Raw genomic sequence first — 18,344 nt, forward strand, 5'->3', positions numbered from 1 at the left:
AGCCAGGGCATGGATTCTATCTCAAGGCATCATTGTCGCCCTTCGTTGCGACTGGTCTACCCTGCCAGCGGGAGCTCAGATTTTAGGCAACCCTATATTTCTGCAGTAGTGGACGCTAGAAATAGAATCAAAGCGGATTCATTGTGTATCACCGCAGCAGGAATAGCATCAACAATGGATTATTGCAGTCACCTATTCCAGTGGTAGAATGAGGACGAACCTTGAAAGCTTCAACCTATATCAGTAAGCATTGATCTCTTGCTACCTTCTTCCAATGCCTCTTCAACCCCATGTCACCTTCCACGTTCCTTGTGTTCCTTGTGATCTCTTTCTCCGGGTTGCTATAAACCACCTCAAACAAATATGCACCTGCAACTCTCATTACTTCTTCTATTGCTGCTTTCGGCAAGTCGAGTGGTTGCTGTGGCTGCACCGACTCCGGCGCTGACTCCAGCCCCTACTCTTCTTACTCCTTCTACAACGACCAATGCTGGTCTTCAGCGAAGAGCCACTGCCACCAATGACTATGACCCCCATATCACAATTGACATTCCCACCATCTCCATCAAGCCCTTTAGCCTCAGTCTGTCGCTGGATCTGCCGTCCAACACCTGCACCCCGACTATTTCTCCCGATGCCAACGGCTATGTTCCTCCTGACCAGTGCAATGCCCTGTACCAGTACTACCCGTCCTTTGGCGCCGCACTCGCCTTCTCCGTTCTCTTCGGCGTCTTGATGATCACCCACCTTGTTCAAGCCACTATCCACAAGGCAGGATTTGTTTGGGTTATCTTGATGAGCGCGATCTGGGAGTGTGTAGGGTTCGTCACCCGCACGCTGAGTACGCGCAGTCAGCAGGACACGACTCTTGCTACTGTCACCCAGTTGTTCATTCTTTTATCTCCGCTATGTACGCACACGCACACATACTCTCTCTTTCCCAGATCCAGATAAGCGTATTAATCATCTTTTTAGGGGTTAATGCATTCGATTACATGGTTCTAGCTCGAATGATCTACTTCTTCGTGCCGGACCGTCGAATCGGCATCTTCAAACCCTCCTTGTTAGCTATGATTTTCGTCCTTCTGGACCTAGGCTCCTTCGTCATCCAATTGATCGGCGGTACCATGGCGGGGCCCGGAGCGGACAATGCGACGATGATGAAGGGAATTCACATCTACATGGGCGGGATCGGAATCCAGCAGTTCTTCATTGTGCTTTTCCTCTTCATCGCCGTCCAGTTCCATCGCCAGATGCTCCACCTTACACGCCAGGGTCGCCTGGTCGGCCCCAAGGCCCAATGGCGCGGCTTGCTGTATGCCCTGTACACGAGTCTGCTGTTCATCACCGTGCGCATCATCTACCGGCTGGTGGAATTCTCGTCGGGCAACGACGCCTCCAACCCCATCCCACGCCATGAGTGGTACATGTACGTGTTTGACGCCGTGCCCATGTGGTTTGCCATCGTCGTGTGGAGCATCGTCCATCCGGGGGCGATCATCAAAGGGCCCGACGCGGAGATGCCCCCGAGCCCGCTGCGCAAGATCGGCTGTTGTGCTTGCTGCAGGAAGCCAAAGAATAAGCACGGCATGCGGAGAATACCGGAGAATGGCGATGTCTTTCAAGAGGATATGTTGCCGTTGCATGAGCGGGATGCTTCTTCTTACAGAAGTTGATGGCTAATGCTTGAAGGTCAAGTAGAGGTCGGCATTTCATTCGCTCTCATTTGACGCTATGTTTTGATGGTTTGGATATTGTCTTATGCTTACCTTTCGTCACTGCCACCGGAGTGCAAAAAAGAAGGTCGGCGGTTGAGTATGACTTTGGTCCATCGTGCACATCTTCCCACACTACTTGAAGTATATCTTTTGAGATCTATGTATATACTAGCATCTGATATCTGATCCCATCTTCAGGATAATGATATAGTCAAATCTGCACACGACGAGGCGCGAGAGCATTCGTGTTCGAATGTAATTCTAAATCCTGCAAACCTCAAGGGTCTACAGATCCCGGTATTTTCCCAAAACCGACGAAATCCGGTCCTACTCCCCGCTTTCTTTCGATTTTCAAGTATAAATGCCCTTTCATCCCCCTTTCCCCTCTAAAGTCCTTCTGAATAGTAGCTGTGGCGTATGATTTATGGTTAAGGGTGACAAAAGGTGATGACATGCTACCTAAGGAGAAAATTCTCCGTCCGCCGGGCCATCGGGCGATTCCGACTCGGTATCTGACCGAAGTGCGGGCGTGCCTGAAATTCTCACCCGCACCAAACAAGCTTATCATGGATCGTGCTTCCAGAAGGGCTGCAGAATTCCGCCCTGGTGGATCGCTGCCGGCCAACTGCAATCCACACCATTGACTTTATTCCGACTGTGACCCAATTGAATCCACCCGAGTCGGACGAGCAGCCATCTTGGGAGACCATCTCCTTTGGATTTCCGCAAAAATGGAGCCTGGTGCAGGCCTTATATACAGATTCTCCCGCAAAGTCGTTTCCTTTCTTTCGTGATTTTCTTTGCTGTTTTCTTGCTAGGTACTTTTTTTCAAATCAAGCATTGCTTCTGTCCTCTGAGATACCCTTTTCTTTTCTTCAATCATAAAAAAATCCAATATGTGTCAATCTTCCTGGCATGATTTCCTCCTTGGTCTTCCCAAGTGCGAGCACCACGTGCACTTGGAAGGCTGCCTCACCCCCGAGTTGATCTTCCAACTGGCCGAGAAGAACCAAGTCCAGCTGCCTGATCCCAAGTCTGAACCCGCCTACGAGTCTATCGAGACTTTGACTAGCAGATATGGCCACTTCAGCTCCCTGGACGATTTCCTCCACTTCTACTTCATCGGCATGTCCGTGCTCATCCAGGAATCCGATTTCGCCGATCTGGCCTGGGCCTACTTCAAGAAGGCTCACGCGGACGGCGTGCACCATGCCGAGGCCTTCTTCGATCCTCAGGTACACCAGGACCGTGGCATTCCCTACGAGACCATCGTGGCCGGCTTCGTCGCCGGCTGCAAGCGCGCCGAGCAGGAGCTCGGTCTCTCTACCCGCCTCATCCTGTGCTTCGTTCGCCACCTCCCCGTTGAGTCTGCGAAGAAGACCTACCAGAACATTCTCGACAACAACCACTTTGAGACCGAGGTAGTCCACGGCCTCGGCTACTCTTCCTCCGAGGTCGGCCCTCCCAAGGACATGTTCCGCGAGATCTATCTGTCCGCATCGGCCAAGGGCGTTCGTCTCACCGCCCATGCGGGTGAGGAGGGTGATCCTACCTATATCACCGCTGCCCTCGAGATGGGCGCGACGCGCATTGACCATGGTATCCGGCTCGTCGAGGACCCGGCCCTCATGGAGCGTGTGGCTCGCGAGAACATCCTCTTGACCGTCTGCCCTTTGTCGAACGTTCAGCTCAAGTGCGTGAAGACGGTGGCGGAGGTGCCCATCCGCAAGTTCCTGGATGCCGGTGTCAAGTTCTCTCTCAACAGCGATGACCCGGCTTACTTCGGTGGTTACATCCTAGACAACTACTGCGCGGTCCACGAGGCGTTCAATCTTACTGTGAATGAGTGGAAGACGATTGCCGTCAACAGTGTCACCGAGAGCTGGATTGGTGAGGACCGCAAGCAGGAACTGCTGCAGCGGATCGATGCTCACGTCGAGAAGTTTGCTACTCTGGCTTAGAGTATAAATGTCGGTAGACTAGAATTTCATATAGATTCGGTACATATAATGAGATGATGATGCGCATGAATTATTGCAGTCTCGTAATGCTTGAATTAACCCCCTCCGGTAGGCGGGAGCGAAATGCAGATACTCTTGTGAATTTGCTGAACGGGCTATGTGATCGTCTGTGAGCCTTGCGACGTGAGTCTGTTGTTTTCTATCGTCAGATTTAGATTAGTAACGAACATTGCAGGGATTGCCAAGCTTTTGAGACCGTGAGGACGTCACTGTATCAGCTGCGCATCGGGCAGATGAAGTCAACCGTGTAGCAGACCCCTGGTGAAGCTAGAACAACCCCTCATGCCAATGTTGGGCCGTCCAGCTTTCCGCGCGATTGTATCGCAGCCTCTTCTACGCCACTTCATCCAGACCTGCTCATCCTCGAGTTTAACCCTCTCAAGATCAACCTTTTCTTCTACCGCATCTAAAGCTGCTGCTACCACCTACCGGTACCCCACTTCCATCGAGGCCTCCCAGCTTCTACGCAAACCCCCAACCTTCCAATCCCATCGTGTCCGAAATATGGCCACCCAGCATATTCCCGACCGCTACAAACTCGTTTTCTTCGTGCCGCACTCCCACCTTGATGTCTGCAAGGATGCGGTATTCGCTACCGGGGCTGGAACATTTCCCGGCGGCAAGTATTCCAAATGCTGCTTTCAGACACCGGGCACCGGACAATTCTTGCCAGGAGAGGGTGCCAATCCCGCAATTGGCGCGGTCGGCGATGTGGAGTATGTCGAGGAGATGAAGGTGGAGGTTATGTGCTTGGGACGGTCGATCATGCTGCAGGCTGTGGAGGCTTTGGTGAAGGCCCATCCGTATGAGGAGGTTGCGTATGAGGTTTACAAGATGGAGAATGTGTGATTTGATCTGGAATCGAAGAATGGACGTGCGGCGTGACGAGGGTTTTTCGGAAGGTTCGCGTTTTCGGAAATTGCGAGGTAGTGGCTGTCATTAGTTCTAGGATAAAACATCGCAAACGTTGGAAAAATAATTAAGCCTCGCTATAAAGTTGGAAAGCTTCTCGAAGGGAGATGGTGAAGTTGAATGCATGATGCTTGTCTAATCGCCATGATGCTGCTGAGTTATTCTCTTTTATTGGCACAAGGCGGGGAGTAATCTGTCGGCGGTGATTGGTCAGCTGTAGCTTCCGCAAAACGCCTCTTCGACTCCAAGTCGAGCGCTCACCTTCTATCCACCAGATCGAATCTCTTCTGCTCGCCCCCAATACCCCTTCAATTCTCCCCGTCGCTACCGGCAATGGCTTCCAAACTCTTCCCCGCCGTCCCGCGGACTGGCCGCCAGCTTTTTCAGAACTTCCCCAAGACTCAATTCAGACCTTTTTCGGCTGGTCCGCAACGCTGCAGCGACTCCCTTGCCGTGGTATGTGCAATTGCATCCGCCAGCATGGTCACCATCCTGATTTCGCGGTTGTATCGGATAAGTACTCGGTCACAATCGCTAAACAGGAGAGACCGTCGTTGTGGTTGATATAATTGAGGCTAATGGTTTGGTTTCACTAGCACCGCAACAAGCCCGACAACAACCCGTCCATCCCGTTCAAGTTCAACGACCAGAACCTCAAGCTCATCGATGAGATCCTCAAGCGCTATCCCCCTCAGTATAAGAAGGGTGCTGTTATGCCCATTCTCGACCTGGGCCAGCGCCAGCACGGCTACACCAGCATCAGCGTCATGAACGAGGTCGCCCGCCTCCTTGAGATGCCCCCCATGCGTGTCTACGAAGTCGCAACTTTCTATACCATGTACAACCGTGAGCCCGTCGGCAAGTACTTTGTTCAGCTGTGCACGACGGTAAGTTCTGAACCCATGCCATTGCTCAAACCCGGCGCAGTCACTGACACCCCGCCTACAGACGCCCTGCCAGCTCGGCGGTTGCGGTAGCGACAAGATCGTCAAGGCTATCACGGAACACCTGGGCATCACCCCCGGACACACCACCGAAGACGGCCTTTTCACCTTCGTCGAGGTTGAGTGCTTGGGTGCCTGTGTCAACGCCCCCATGGTCCAGATCAACGACGACTACTACGAGGATCTCACCCCGGAATCCATCAAGACTCTCCTCACCGCACTCAAGGAGTCGGCAACCGCTGCCGAGGCCGGCCAGTCTGTCAAGGTGCCCGCCCCTGGCCCGTTGACCGGCAGACAGACCTGCGAGAACAGCGCCGGCCTGACGAACCTGGTGGACCCCGTCTGGGACCCGGAGACGATGATGAGAAAGGATGGAGCCCTGGATCAGCCCGCGCAATAAATGAAGGTCAGCCTATAATTTGAATACAGTTTTTTCGATGCCGTGCGTTGGAAGGTTCGATAATTTTCCCTCATGTTTCCCCTTTTCATCGTTCTATATCTTATTTCCTTTTCATTTCTAAAAACATTCCTGGCCGGTAAATTTCAGACACGGCAACTCGGATGATGCTCATGTACAGTACGTTGTGCTTCATATTCGCTTGCTTCCTGTTGCGTAAGGAGGAAAACCGGGTCATGGTGGGAGTCATTTGATCTGCCATAGAAGGTTTTGTTAGCACTATCCAATGGAGTCTTTTAGTTGTTCATTCACCGGAATCGCGTTGCCTCTAGGTTACCTACCCTGCAAAATATACCTAATCCAGATTATACGACTAATCGAGACACCTTATCATAACATGCTTAGTCGTCAGATGTTATCGAAGCTACGAATCAGGTGACCGGCAGAGACAACACGCCTTCAATACTTCTGGATTGTATGCTCGAGCTCCGTACCATCTCGATTCCTTCCCCAACCGACCCCTACACCCGACATTCCGGTGTAGGGGTCGGTTGCGCCTTCCCCAGCATGATCTCAAGCGCCCTATAGGCAATCGAGGAAGGTGCCCGTGGAATCCTAGTACGAGGCTTTCCACATGGCTTTGAAAAGTCTACCGAGAAAGTACTGGTAGGAACATTCAGGAGTCTGCTTTGGATGCTATCGCTGCAATTTGGCTTTCATTAACTCGTACATACATGGCATTCAAGATGACAAGTCAGATCCAGGATCAACACCAAATGCTGATCGCCGAACAACCAACATATCTTCAGCACAACCTAAGTCGCTTCGTCTTCAATAAGTGGCTGTCCTCCACAAATAATCGTCTTTTCATTTGCGGCTTCACCGTGCGTGACAACTACAGGCTTCCCGCCCTTTTCGATAGGGGCCCTGTCGCGGCGGTTCTCGAAGATGTTCACATCGATGGTCTTCCTGGCCAGCAGGTGGTAGATGTGAACATGCTTGCTCTGACCGAACCGTCGACTGCGGCCGATGGCTTGGGTCATAGTCGAGTCGTAATCATATTGAGTCTGTGTCAGCAGGGGTGACAGGAAAATAACGTGGTTTGCTTGCTGTAAGTTCCTATAACTGAAAATTAGACACCCACGAACCCTTTGCGAGAGGAATCTGCTCTGACTCACAACCCCGCAGCCAACTCGGTTCCAAGGTTTAGAATCAACACCTTTGCCTGCCCGAATCCGCTCGCCTGTAGCCTGTCGAGCTTTGCGGTGGACCTACCTTCCACTGCCGTGATCATGGTGTGTTTGATATTGGCGAGATTCAATGCTTTGGCGGCGGCCTGCATCAGATCCGGGAACTGAATAAATAAGAGGATCCGCTCGCCCTGCGGAGTGCCGCGGACAATCTCAATCAACTTGTCCAGTTTACTGCCACCAAATGTGGTCTCTCTGTCGACAGTCTCGCGCTCAAGCGTGGACAGCGGGATGACATTGTAACACTTGCCGGAACCGCGGCATCCTTCCACACTGCATTCCTCTTTCTGCACAGCCTGCGAGATGCAGTCCTTGCACAGCGAATGGCCACAAGAACCCAATAAGCTCAACTGGTCGAGGGTTTCCGGCCGGCTATTGCAACCAGAGCACTTGGAAATCTGCCCGCAGATCTGCATCGACTGTGTCTTCTTGAGATATCTGACGCCACGCTTGCGCGAAACCCATTCGTCGATCATCCCTTTCATGGCAGTTGTAACTTCGCGCAGCTGTGGCTCGATCTCAGCCAATCCTGTAGGTCTTTCTGGGAGTGCCGTGTTGTTGTCACTATTCTCACCCTGGCCGGCGGACTTTTTTGACTGCGGGGCCTTCGATGATCTTCCTCTTGTTGCACGTTTCTGAGAACCAGGGCCGATGGTACGACTGCCATTGTCCTTCTTGTCTGCCGACTGCTGTGGATCGACTTTGGTAGGAGGCGCGAAGAATTCTTTCCAATGGTTCGGATTCGATGAGCGGACTGCATCGTCCAAAAGAGAGCAAACGATTTCTGTCACCGAGTTGTCGCCAAAATTGTGACCGGTGACGGCGTCGACGAATTCATCAAACCTTGCAGACTGTGAATCACATTCGCAATACATCCACGCTGCTAGTCTCAGTTTCTTCACGAGTTCTTCTCGCAAGTCGGCAATCTCCTTTTTTCTGAGTTCAATGAGAGATTCGCAGGTCGTGACTTCTGGCGCCCTGGTCTTCGTCCAATCAACAACGACAGCGAGACAAGCACAGCGCTTGATTAGTGCTTCCTCGCAGCTCATGCTAGTACTGAGGATTGCATCTAGCCGATTAGCCTGATCGCCATCGAATCGAGACTTGACCTGACGGCGAAGCTTGCCATCACATGCTTCCAATTGCCTGTACAACTCAGAGTAGAGTGCTTGTTCAGCCGGTGTTGGGCGGATCAGAATGACATGTTCAGTGAAGGGGATCTCGCCAATTTCCGAAGCATTTCTGCGAACGAACCGGCTCAGAAACCTTTGTGCAATCTCGTGGCGATTTTGATGCCATGCCTCGCTGTGGGTCGTTCGGTAGGACTGGAACCTCTCTGCATCGGATCGCTGATTGGACAGCAACCTGAGTCGACCGTTCTGCGACTTGAACTCATCATCGTCTATCCCCAGATGGACACCCATAAATGGTGCAATGGACTTGACATCCGCAAAATCATTCAAAGGCGGAGTTCCCGACAAGATCCATTTCGAGCCAGCTTCGAGTGCCAGGAAGGATTCGAGTCTCTGATCGCTTGCATATGTGAACTCGTCAATGATAAGGCGACTGAAAGCAAAAGCATGGAGGCAAAGAATCTTGACCTCTGTCCAAGCCTGATTCGGCTGGCCATTGATATTGAACTCCTTCAGATCGTTCCATGTCTTGCAGACTTCCTTGCTAGAATCCGAGCAGCCAAGTTTTCCGCATTTGTTGATGGTCTTTGACGATACCTGTCCCTCAGGATCATCGGATGCTGGGTTTGCGCTGGCTGAGTCTTCGGAGTCATCATCGCCGTCGGGGACTAACATCTTCGAAGGCAGAAATTTCAAACACTGGTGCACCCTAGCCTTCAATGACTCGTCACTTTCATCTTCCATAGGGTCTGCATCTTCTTCAGCACTAGAGATGTCGCTGTCATGTTCCTTATAATCAGTACTGTTGCACCGGCCTTGAACCGCATCGACATATGATTTCCCTCTGAAACGCTTAGATGGCAAGTATGTGGCCTGCCCCTGGCTTACCTCAGCATCTTGGCGCTTGGAGCGGATTGTATCGAGAAAGGCACCAGGGCTTTTTTCTGTCAGGACACGAATTAGATCTCTTAGCGAGGCTAGTGCATCCGTGAACCAACTCTCAAAATCGCGAGCCTTATTCCCAGGCACCCTGGGCGTTCCAGTGAGATTCTTCAATTTGTTATAGTAGGCATCGCCGTTGAAGACAGTCCAAGACACCAATATGATGTCGCTGAGGAGGATGTTCTTGATGGGGACTTTTGAGAGGTTCTGTACTGAGCCAATGACGAGAACCTTATACCTGGACCCCAAGAATTTCTTGATTTCCAACTCCCATTGTCGTAACACTACTCCAGGAACAACGACAAGGGTGCCTTTCGCGGGAATGAACCCATCCTTCGGGCCTAGACTTGGCATACAACGGTTCTCATGTTGCACATCGATCAATCCCAGGATGGTGGCAGTTTTGCCGTAGCCGACATCATCTGCGAGGACACCCCCCTGGACAGTTTTGGGAACAAGAACTCTAGCCTCAGCACGCCACATCATCTGCGGAAGGAGTGCCTCTTCTACCTCTTCTTCCAAAAATGGTGCGTTCTTGTCACTTTCCTGATCAATCATCCAACGCAAGGATCGCAACTGCTCAGGCCGCAACTTCAAACGGAAATTAGGGGGTTGAAGAGATGGCAAGTCGCGGCGGTTGCTGGTTAGGCTGAGATTTGAGAAGCAGTGATTTCGGGTGTCATATGAGTTGGGCAAGAGGCGCCATTGGAACCGAGCCCCTTCGACCACCTCAGAACCACACAACCGGTCATACGCCTGATGAAGCAGAACCTGGATATTGAGAGTGACACACAGATCACCGGAGCCTGTTTGACAAATGCGCCGGAAGAACAGGAATGCAGAAGGCTTCAGCTTCATCTGGCGCTCATATAGTGCTGCATCATACGGGTCTTCGTAAGTGACCATACGGCCTCGTCGATCTATACCCGGCAGAAACCGTGGTTTGGGTGGTGCGCATACATCGCAGATTGTTCGATTGCCCTCTTTCACGGTCTGCACGTGAATGAGATCCTGCCACTCTTCAAAAGGACCGAAGCCTGCCGCTTTCTGAAATAACCAAAAGACGTCTTGCAGCTTTGAAGCCGAGTGTACTGGATCTATCGCCTCCCACTGGTCGTTTGGATTGTCTAGTTGCGTCCCTGTCATTGGCAATTTGAATGAGAGCAAGGTGGTATTGGCATTCTGACAGTCAGAATCGCAAGTAGTGATTTTGCTGTCAGGTGCCAAGCTATGGCACTCAATGGAAGCATCAGGAGCATGAGCGGTCAGAGACACAGCTGGTGCGTAGATCCACTTGCGGTGATAGACAGGAATAGACTCAGGAACGTCACTCGCTTTCCAAGAGCGCCAAGCGTGCGATATTTCGGCAATTGTTCTTCGTCGATCATATCCAGAGATGAATCGGTGTTCAAAAGAGAAAACAAAAGAGTCATTTTCAGGCTTTCCAAGCTTGGTCGAATCCAAAAAAAGATAAACAACAGGTTCTTTCCCAGCTGTGACTTTCCTATGCAAGGATGCGAATGCGGTCCCACATTCTGGCAAAAGTTCATATGACCCTCGGATATCGGCATCCAAGTTTTGCACATTTTCGTCGGAGCCCTGAATTTCGATACGCGACCAAATCTTTGAACCGGCGAACTGCGGATCTTGATGGCCACTTCTAACTTCGTAGCTATCGATTTGGAGCCCACCCCCGCATACATTAAAACGGCCCTGGAGGCTGATCAGAGTACATACTTCCCATTCGCCCTTCAGGAGAGAACCACACTCTGGCCTGAGCCGTGCAATTGGTTTGGAGAGGATCTCTCGGATGAGGGACAGAGACGGCTTGTGACTTGGGGGTGAAGCATAGAGAAGCCACTCAAGGCCGCCTTCACTTATCACAAGATTCAATCTCGACATTTGACCTTCATATTGAACGGTCCACACATCACTGCGCTTGATATCCAAGAGTGAAAATTCACCATTGATGCTGCAGTCTATGACTTGCCAAAAAAGTGACCAAATCTGCGATGGACAAGTCCCTAATTCTGTTACAAACTTGGAGTAAATATCGCGCGAGATACCAGTCAGAACCAAGCGCGCCGGCAGTAGTCTTCTTAGGTCACTGACGAATTTCATGGGTGGGATGCGCTTTATCTGAGACCAAGGTTCGAAGACATGCGATGGATTGCCGCCACATTCCGAACAAACTGTATGTCCACAGAGGGTACATCGAAGAATATTTGTCTCAACTTCCAATTGTCCCTCGCACATGCAGTAACGTGCGCTGAGTAGAGCCTGAGATTGAAGTCCTTGGGTGTCTACCTCGACGGCGTGGGTAAGCTGCATGCCATCACTTATCATGCGGCAGTCGACTTGGGGGCACAGAGTTCTGCGATTGGCTTGTACTTCAAGGCTTGTGGAAGACTGTTCACCTGCACGAAGGACTAGGTGTGCTAGTATCAGTGCTGAGAGCATCGCGCAACAGACGACTGTTGAGCTCATGGCATTACCCGCGAGATCTTGCAGTTCACGAGTAGATTCGCGTGTGACCAAAAGTCTATCCAATGGTAGACCCTGCAAGGCAAGAGCTTCGACTCCGCAGAGTGGTCCTCCCCTGCTGGTAAGATAGGGGACACCGGCAGGAGTGATGCAGCCAACGAGGCCAAACGCACGAAGGTCTATTTCGCGTTCAATACCCTGAGACAGATCAATACACCTCCTAAGGTTGGTCAGCTTAGCACGCTCCAACGGCTCTGAGGATCCTCGAAGCTAACTTACTCTTTATAGGTCATGTCGTAACCTTCCTTGAGCTTGCGCAAGAAGTTCACGTCCAGGGTGTCCCAGACTCTCTCTACTAGGGACCTATTCCATAGATGCCAGCTGAAGTCTGGTGTTAGGCAAGTCCCGTTGTCTAGGGACCTGGTAAATGGACGCTTGTACCCAAGGTGCTCAGTCTGTCTATACGCTTGATGGCGAGCTTCGTATTTCTCCCACGCGCGACCCCGGTACGCGGGGAATGTCAAGCTATTGGCGATCTGGTGCAGCCTTCGATCATTGGCATCAAGGAGAAACATCCCTGCTGGGGAGCTCGCCTGACGTGTGAAGCTGGACATCAGATCGGACCATGGCAACACATTCTCTGCAGAGAGACCATTTTGCTGCAGGAGCTGGGTATCAACGCAGCACATGTAACCTCGCTCGCGCGTCTGCGGCAGGTAATATGCTTTTGTGTCGACGGCGCAATGTACGACGGCGTAGCCGATGTCCGTCCAGTATTGTTTGATTGTGGGCCACGGAGCGCTTTTTACGTTCTCTAGGATGACCAGGCGTGGACGGTACGCCTTGGCATATGCTAGGATGCTTCGCAAGGTCCCGCTCGATTCACCCGTCTCGTCGAGCGTCTTCTGCCTGTTGTTCAAGACCGAGAAGTCCACGCACGAGAAGCCTGCGACGAGAAGATCGACATCCTTGGGTATCTTGGCCCAAGATCCATATGCTGTTTGACTAGGGAGGAGTTAGAGACAAGTTTCATTGAGAGATCGAAATCAAGAAAGGGAACTCACGCTACGCGACCTTTCAAGTCGGTTACGTCGCGAAAAAGCAACGGGGGATGAAAATTACGTTCGATATAAGCCTGTTTGAAGGGCACGATCTCGGCACTGAAAAGGTGTTCGAATGCAAGCTCTCTATTATGGAACTTTCGCAGATCTTGCAAACAAGAAAAGGGGGGTTGTGTCAGTTATTCTGATGGTGATGGCACTAGCAATAAGGGATGGCAAAAACTTACTTTCCTGCACCATCTCCAGGGCCAGCAACGGGCTTTCGGTGCCAGAGCAGACAGTGACTACGCGGAGAGGTCTGGAACCAACGTGGGTCAGGTACTTGTCTAAGCCCAGCTCCATTGCTCGTTGGGTGATCGACTTGAAGATGTCGCTCAGTTTGTGCATGGGCGGCAGGTGCCAGGCCATCTGGGATTTCGCCGTCGTTCCCTCACCGGAGTACGGCAGTGTTCTCACGAACTCCGGGTTGATTGAGTCCAGCTCTTCCAGTGCAGCCATTGCCTGGTCATCGAGGGTGTCTGTCAGGAGGAGCTGGTATCGTTTGGGCGGCGGACCCTCCTCCTGGGACGAAGTCCTCTTCCTCCCTGAAGGCATCTTTCTTTTTCTTCTTAGTGGAAAGAAGTGAGACAGTCACCTCCGTGTGAGAGAGAGCACAATCCAATTTCAGTTCTGTGATGTGATTTAGGATCTTTTGAAAGAGAGATGAATTTATGAGGGTTCGAAAGAGTCACGTGGTGTTGGAAGAAGTTTATGCCGAAGGAGATAGGTGAGAGGAGAGTAAGGAAAGTAAGAGTATAAAAAACAAAGACAAAGAGATGTGTATGGGTGGGGAAGGTAATGTGAAATGAGATGACTGAAAATCTGCAACTCAGGGGAAGGTCTTTGGGGGGGGTTTTTGTTTGTTGTGTGGCCCGGTGAATGTGTTGCTGCTGTTACAACCTGTTGCGATGAGCCCAGGGTCAGGTGCAAGGTGGATATGATGGGTTGTAGCAATGGCAACTGCCTTGTTTTTTGATGCTAGTATCTTTTTGAGTCTTACGTGCAAAGGAACAATATTTCGTTCTATCAAGCCTTAATCACAGATGACCGTATCATGATTGTCCTTTGGGATGTCTACATCTACGCTGATGAGGCTGGTATACGAGATAGGAGGTTTGGGAAACAGATCACCAGGCAAGGCCCCGTAACCAGAACATGAAACCATTCTTCGCTTGGAAAGTGAGATGGGCAGAAGACTCCGCCTCTGACGAATCCCTTCTGTCGTATTCTATGATCTGAGCCACCCCGGGGAAAGGGGGTAACTGATCAGTGTGACCCTTGACCATGTCTGCAACTATTCTGGTTTCCATTCCAGAGTGATATGTCCAAAAGGCTACTAGGTAACATATGTTCATAACACCGGGTGAGGTGGCTGCCACCATGAAATGACCTTCCGTTGAGACATTGCCCAAGCGTCATCTAGTCCCTGCGTTCTTATCTTCCAGGCGGATTTTCCCTCGGTCTGATACCTCTGTCAAAGATGCAATGAATATTGACGATCTCAGAATTAAGAACGTCGGCGAGTAGGTGGGGGAGAGGGGATTCGATCTGTCCTTTGCACCTAATCTTGAAGTATATGCTCTTCTGCCGTTGGTTTTCAAAGAGGGCAGATGAGGTTTAGGCGGTGATTTTAGATGTAGAACCTCTTTTGCAAGATTGAGATTCTATCTTTGACGTCGATCTTCTAGGCGTTCGTTGTAAAATATAATAATTTCTTGGGGGGGCTGGGGAAGGATATTGATTGTTTGGAGCGCTGTAGCTGGATCTCTGGACTCGTGTTCCTGTGTTATGAACACTGCGAGGTTGGCCTTTTCTTGCTCTGGTGCTCTGGGTATGCGCCATGAAGACGGGAATCTTGTGGTGTTTGGAGGGTTCCTTTTTGGTCTTTGGGGATAGCGGGCTGTTGCGGAGGTTGGTGGGGTTTGACAGATGGATTTGCTGTGCTGACGGCAAGGAAATGTGGGAAAAGACTTGAAACAGAAGACCATGGGTTGATCTGGTCATGCGCTTGATACAATTTTGCTTGTTCGATTAAGAGTATAGGAGAGCTGTTACATACAGTCTGCAAGGGTTGCCATGTTCTCTAGGAGAATCTGTTGCTGTATACTGATTTGTTTCTGATGTGGCTCTCCGTGTTAAGGTTGTAGGCTCGTGGATAGGTGTGAAGCAATCGCGTTCAGTCCTCTACGAGGGAGTAGAGTGCTCGCCTCCAGCTACTACGTCAATTCTGCAATGAGTCTAGTGACCACCGAATCGAGAAAAACAATTTAACATTTGGGATATCTGCCACAACTCGCTTGATGAAAAAAAGGTAGTGTCCGCGAGGCAAGAAGTGATATGTAAAGTACAGATCTGATGGTTTTGTGGAAACCCCCAAGAAAACAGGACCCCATAAGGACGAGAGAAAAAGACACCCCGTTTGCGCCATTCCAGTCTGTTGCGAACTCATCGAAGCGAAAACACAAAGCGAACCAAGACGATGCTGCTGCTGCTACTGTTGCTGCCGATATCACTGTTTAAACTGATATTAGTTGGTTGTAGAAGAGGGGGGGGGGGGGGGGGAAAGAAGGAATACTAACACGCTCTCTCTGAAGAAACAAAGAACTGTACCACCAATGCCGCCCGAAATATGAAGAGCGAGAAACAAAAAAAAGACAGGGTTTATGGTCATCATCGTCATCATCAGCGCATCCCACCCTGCATCAACTGCTGGCGTAGGAGCAGGATCTGGCTGCGTTCCATCGGGGGCAACGCATCGATGGCGGCCTGCGGCATGCTCAGGACTTGCTGCAGCAGCTCTTCCTGGCCGGGAATGGCTGGCGGGGCTGCCTGTTGCGGCGCCGCCTGCGGAGGCTGCTGCTGTCCAAACGGCGCCGAGACCATCGGTGGAGTGGACACTTGGCCGGGGAAGTTCTGGAAAGCTTGCGCTGCAGCGGCGGCGGCGGCCGGGGGCGGCGGTGCAGCGGCGGCGGTCTGCGCGGCAGCTTGTTCCACAACCGAGCCGAGGGCGCTGTAATCGACCAGGTTCATGAGGAGCAAGGCCTGGAAGATGGCGTAGGCGAGCTGGGGCGCCTGGCGGAGAAGCTCCGTGGCGCGGGCGGGGTCGGCCATGACCAGGGACTTCATCTGCTGGAGGACATCGAGGAGCTGGTTGGGAGGGAGGGAGGAGAGTGTCTGCGAGATGGCGTTGGGGCAGTCCAGGTGCGGCGGCACCTCCACACCCGGGGGCAGAGGAGGCAGCGGCGCATGCGCGGGCTGCGCGCCGCCAGCTCCCCCGGCGCCGCCAAGGCCTAGGCCGTCTTGTTGTCCCGCAGCAGCGCCCGCGGGGCCGGCGTTCTGGTGGAGGTATTCGGGCGGCACGGAGTCCTTCTCGTTGTTATGGGGCCAGTCGACGCGGATCTTGCGACCCATGACCTCGTAGTCGTTCAGGTTGCGCACAGCAGAGGCCGCGGAGTCGGCGTCGGCGTAATCGGCGAATCCATAACCCTTCGGCTTGCCGGTTTCCTGGTTGATCATAAGACGGAACTTCGTAACTGTGCCGGCGGTGCCGAGGATGTCTCTAATTTGTTCCTCAGTGAGGTCTGGAGAGGTTGTGAAAGGTGTTCGGGTCAGCAGATGTTCGACGGGGGACAATGGTTTGGGTCAGAGGGAGCTGAGCTGCTGGCATTTGTGTGTCTTCGGTGACATGGTGGAGGGGGCAGAGCACATACTGTAGGGGATATTCCCCAGGAAGATACTCGTCCCGTTATTTCTTTGCGGGGCCATGGTTGCGATATTTGGTGAAGCTCTTAACAGGCAATCGATCAGTGGGAAAAAGCGCGAAACAATGAAAGCGGGAAAGATGATGTTGTACGGAAAACTGCCAAGGCGGTGTCAGAATCGGGCGATTTGCCGCGAACTTCCACTTCCCTCCATCCTGTGCCTCTTTACTCGTTGGCTTCTCTTTTCCCCTCCGCTTCGCTCCTACCACATTCACCCTCATCTTTTCATCTTTCACTATGTCTCAGAATCCTAGGGAGCAGTGGGAGAGACTTCAGGTCCTCCTGCAGAACCGCGGCGGTTCTCAACTCAAGAGATTTGGCGGCGGCGGTGGACGCGGCTTCGGAGCTGCTGGCGCCCTGCTTGTCGGTGTTGGAGCTATCTTCCTGGCCTCTGACTGTCTGTTTAATGGTGAGAATGCCTGCAATTCAATCGGGTAGCTTTGTGGAAGCTGTTTGAGCTAACGGGATGGGTACTCTAGTTGACGGTGGTCACCGTGCTATCAAGTATTCCCGCTTCGGTGGTGTGCAGAAGGAGATCTACACTGAAGGTGCGTCTCGTTCTTGAAGCTACTATCCCGGTTTCATCCGCTGATAGGACTCGTTCCAACTAGGAACTCACTTCCGGATCCCCTGGGTCGAGACTCCGATTGTCTATGACGTGCGCGCAAAGCCGCGCAACATCGCTTCCCTTACCGGTACCAAGGACTTGCAGATGGTGAACATCACCTGCCGTGTCCTGTCCAGACCCCGCGTGGATGCTCTTCCTCAAATATACCGTACTCTCGGCCAAGACTTCGATGAGCGGGTGTTGCCGTCCATTGTCAACGAGGTGTTGAAGAGTGTGGTGGCCCAGTTCAACGCCAGTCAGCTTATCACTCAGCGTGAGAACGTTGCCCGTCTTGTCCGGGATAACCTTGCCCGTCGGGCTGCTCGCTTCAACATCGCCCTGGACGATGTCTCCCTAACGGTACGTCATATGCCATTTTTTACTTCAATTTCTCCCTCTAATGCTTTTCTCTACTGCAGCACCTTACCTTCTCCCCCGAATTCACCGCCGCCGTCGAGGCCAAGCAAGTTGCCCAGCAGGAAGCTCAGCGGGCTGCGTTCCTGGTTGACAAGGCTCGTCAAGAGAAGCAAGCCTTCATCGTCCGCGCTCAGGGTGAGGCCCGCTCCGCTGAGCTGATCGGTGATGCCATCAAGAAGAGCAAGAGCTACATTGAGCTGCGTAAGATTGAGAACGCCCGACACATCGCTCAGATCCTGGGTGAGCACAGCGGCAAGAACAAGTTGTACCTGGACTCGCAGGGTCTGGGTCTGAACGTGAATGCAGGCGGGGAGGATAAGCAGTAAGGGCCAGGGATGCATGGACCGGTGGTAGGCGATCGATCGGATTTGTTTAACTCTAATGGGTTTGTTTCTTATAACGAGGGCCTTGGCGCTATTCTAGGTTGCGCGCGACCAAGGAGATGGAGGGGGGACGTTTTTTGTACAAATAGTCAGTTATTTGCAGGATTCTCAGAGCAACCAGGCGAACAGTTTCTCTTCTCTTTTCATCGTGTTCCGCATGGACTACAGTGTCTGTCTCTCCTAGGGCAAACAAGTCTTTTGAGTAGCATTTCTTATCGAATCGTGCCCGCCGCGGGATCGTCAGCGGGGAACGAAAGCGGCGGGCGGATTTTTTT

The 18,344-nt window shown here is 52.0% G+C and overlaps 7 protein-coding genes across 7 annotated transcripts; 5 read left to right on the plus strand and 2 right to left on the minus strand.

The window, feature by feature from the left end:
* The first annotated feature begins 254 nt into the window (after window positions 1-254).
* On the plus strand, window positions 255-1,946 carry BO82DRAFT_302535 (RTA1 domain-containing protein). Its single transcript, XM_025632128.1, has 2 exons — window positions 255-910; window positions 976-1,946. The coding sequence occupies exons 1-2, from the start codon at window positions 364-366 to the stop codon at window positions 1,674-1,676; spliced, it is 1,248 nt and encodes a 415-aa protein (XP_025495507.1). The 5' UTR covers window positions 255-363; the 3' UTR covers window positions 1,677-1,946.
* Window positions 1,947-2,338: 392 nt separating this feature from the next.
* On the plus strand, window positions 2,339-3,720 carry aah1 (adenosine deaminase). Its single transcript, XM_025634348.1, has one exon. The coding sequence runs from the start codon at window positions 2,615-2,617 to the stop codon at window positions 3,677-3,679; it is 1,065 nt and encodes a 354-aa protein (XP_025495508.1). The 5' UTR covers window positions 2,339-2,614; the 3' UTR covers window positions 3,680-3,720.
* A 113-nt stretch (window positions 3,721-3,833) lies between these two features.
* BO82DRAFT_351166 (uncharacterized protein) lies at window positions 3,834-4,767 on the plus strand. Its single transcript, XM_025634349.1, has one exon. The coding sequence runs from the start codon at window positions 4,022-4,024 to the stop codon at window positions 4,586-4,588; it is 567 nt and encodes a 188-aa protein (XP_025495509.1). The 5' UTR covers window positions 3,834-4,021; the 3' UTR covers window positions 4,589-4,767.
* A 197-nt stretch (window positions 4,768-4,964) lies between these two features.
* On the plus strand, window positions 4,965-6,364 carry BO82DRAFT_351168 (complex I 24 kDa subunit family protein). The gene is made up of 3 exons (XM_025634350.1): window positions 4,965-5,107; window positions 5,248-5,538; window positions 5,600-6,364. Exons 1-3 carry the CDS (start codon window positions 4,985-4,987, stop codon window positions 5,993-5,995), a joined length of 810 nt encoding a protein of 269 aa, XP_025495510.1. The 5' UTR covers window positions 4,965-4,984; the 3' UTR covers window positions 5,996-6,364.
* Window positions 6,365-6,683: 319 nt separating this feature from the next.
* On the minus strand, window positions 6,684-13,360 carry BO82DRAFT_327796 (putative SNF2 family helicase; the record flags this gene model as incomplete). The annotated part of the gene is made up of 5 exons (XM_025632982.1): window positions 6,684-7,111; window positions 7,171-12,021; window positions 12,081-12,806; window positions 12,866-13,010; window positions 13,090-13,360. 5 exons carry the CDS (start codon window positions 13,358-13,360, stop codon window positions 6,808-6,810), a joined length of 6,297 nt encoding a protein of 2,098 aa, XP_025495511.1. The 3' UTR covers window positions 6,684-6,807.
* Window positions 13,361-15,500: 2,140 nt separating this feature from the next.
* Window positions 15,501-16,710, minus strand: BO82DRAFT_183411 (putative polyadenylation factor subunit CstF64). Its single transcript, XM_025630445.1, has 2 exons — window positions 16,612-16,710; window positions 15,501-16,482 (listed from the first exon to the last, which is right to left on the minus strand). The coding sequence occupies exons 1-2, from the start codon at window positions 16,664-16,666 to the stop codon at window positions 15,584-15,586; spliced, it is 954 nt and encodes a 317-aa protein (XP_025495512.1). The 5' UTR covers window positions 16,667-16,710; the 3' UTR covers window positions 15,501-15,583.
* Window positions 16,711-16,825: 115 nt separating this feature from the next.
* BO82DRAFT_351173 (prohibitin subunit PHB2) lies at window positions 16,826-18,336 on the plus strand. Its single transcript, XM_025634351.1, has 4 exons — window positions 16,826-17,071; window positions 17,142-17,210; window positions 17,274-17,629; window positions 17,689-18,336. Exons 1-4 carry the CDS (start codon window positions 16,900-16,902, stop codon window positions 18,010-18,012), a joined length of 921 nt encoding a protein of 306 aa, XP_025495513.1. The 5' UTR covers window positions 16,826-16,899; the 3' UTR covers window positions 18,013-18,336.
* The last annotated feature ends 8 nt before the right edge of the window (window positions 18,337-18,344 follow it).

This window comes from Aspergillus uvarum (genome assembly GCF_003184745.1).
Source record: "Aspergillus uvarum CBS 121591 unplaced genomic scaffold BO82scaffold_7, whole genome shotgun sequence".
Taxonomy (NCBI): Eukaryota; Fungi; Ascomycota; class Eurotiomycetes; order Eurotiales; family Aspergillaceae; genus Aspergillus; species Aspergillus uvarum.

Coding starts and splice junctions, on each gene's coding strand:
- BO82DRAFT_302535 (XM_025632128.1), top strand. CDS start 364: ATGCACCTGCAACTCTCATTACTTCTTCTATTGCTGCTTTCGGCAAGT. Junction 911..975: donor CATTCTTTTATCTCCGCTAT/GTACGCACACGC, acceptor TCATCTTTTTAG/GGGTTAATGCATTCGATTAC.
- aah1 (XM_025634348.1), top strand. CDS start 2,615: ATGTGTCAATCTTCCTGGCATGATTTCCTCCTTGGTCTTCCCAAGTGC.
- BO82DRAFT_351166 (XM_025634349.1), top strand. CDS start 4,022: ATGCCAATGTTGGGCCGTCCAGCTTTCCGCGCGATTGTATCGCAGCCT.
- BO82DRAFT_351168 (XM_025634350.1), top strand. CDS start 4,985: ATGGCTTCCAAACTCTTCCCCGCCGTCCCGCGGACTGGCCGCCAGCTT. Junction 5,108..5,247: donor GCAGCGACTCCCTTGCCGTG/GTATGTGCAATT, acceptor TGGTTTCACTAG/CACCGCAACAAGCCCGACAA. Junction 5,539..5,599: donor TTGTTCAGCTGTGCACGACG/GTAAGTTCTGAA, acceptor CCCCGCCTACAG/ACGCCCTGCCAGCTCGGCGG.
- BO82DRAFT_183411 (XM_025630445.1), bottom strand. CDS start 16,666: ATGGCCCCGCAAAGAAATAACGGGACGAGTATCTTCCTGGGGAATATC. Junction 16,483..16,611: donor CCTGGGGAATATCCCCTACA/GTATGTGCTCTG, acceptor CAACCTCTCCAG/ACCTCACTGAGGAACAAATT.
- BO82DRAFT_351173 (XM_025634351.1), top strand. CDS start 16,900: ATGTCTCAGAATCCTAGGGAGCAGTGGGAGAGACTTCAGGTCCTCCTG. Junction 17,211..17,273: donor GAAGGAGATCTACACTGAAG/GTGCGTCTCGTT, acceptor CGTTCCAACTAG/GAACTCACTTCCGGATCCCC. Junction 17,630..17,688: donor TGGACGATGTCTCCCTAACG/GTACGTCATATG, acceptor TCTCTACTGCAG/CACCTTACCTTCTCCCCCGA.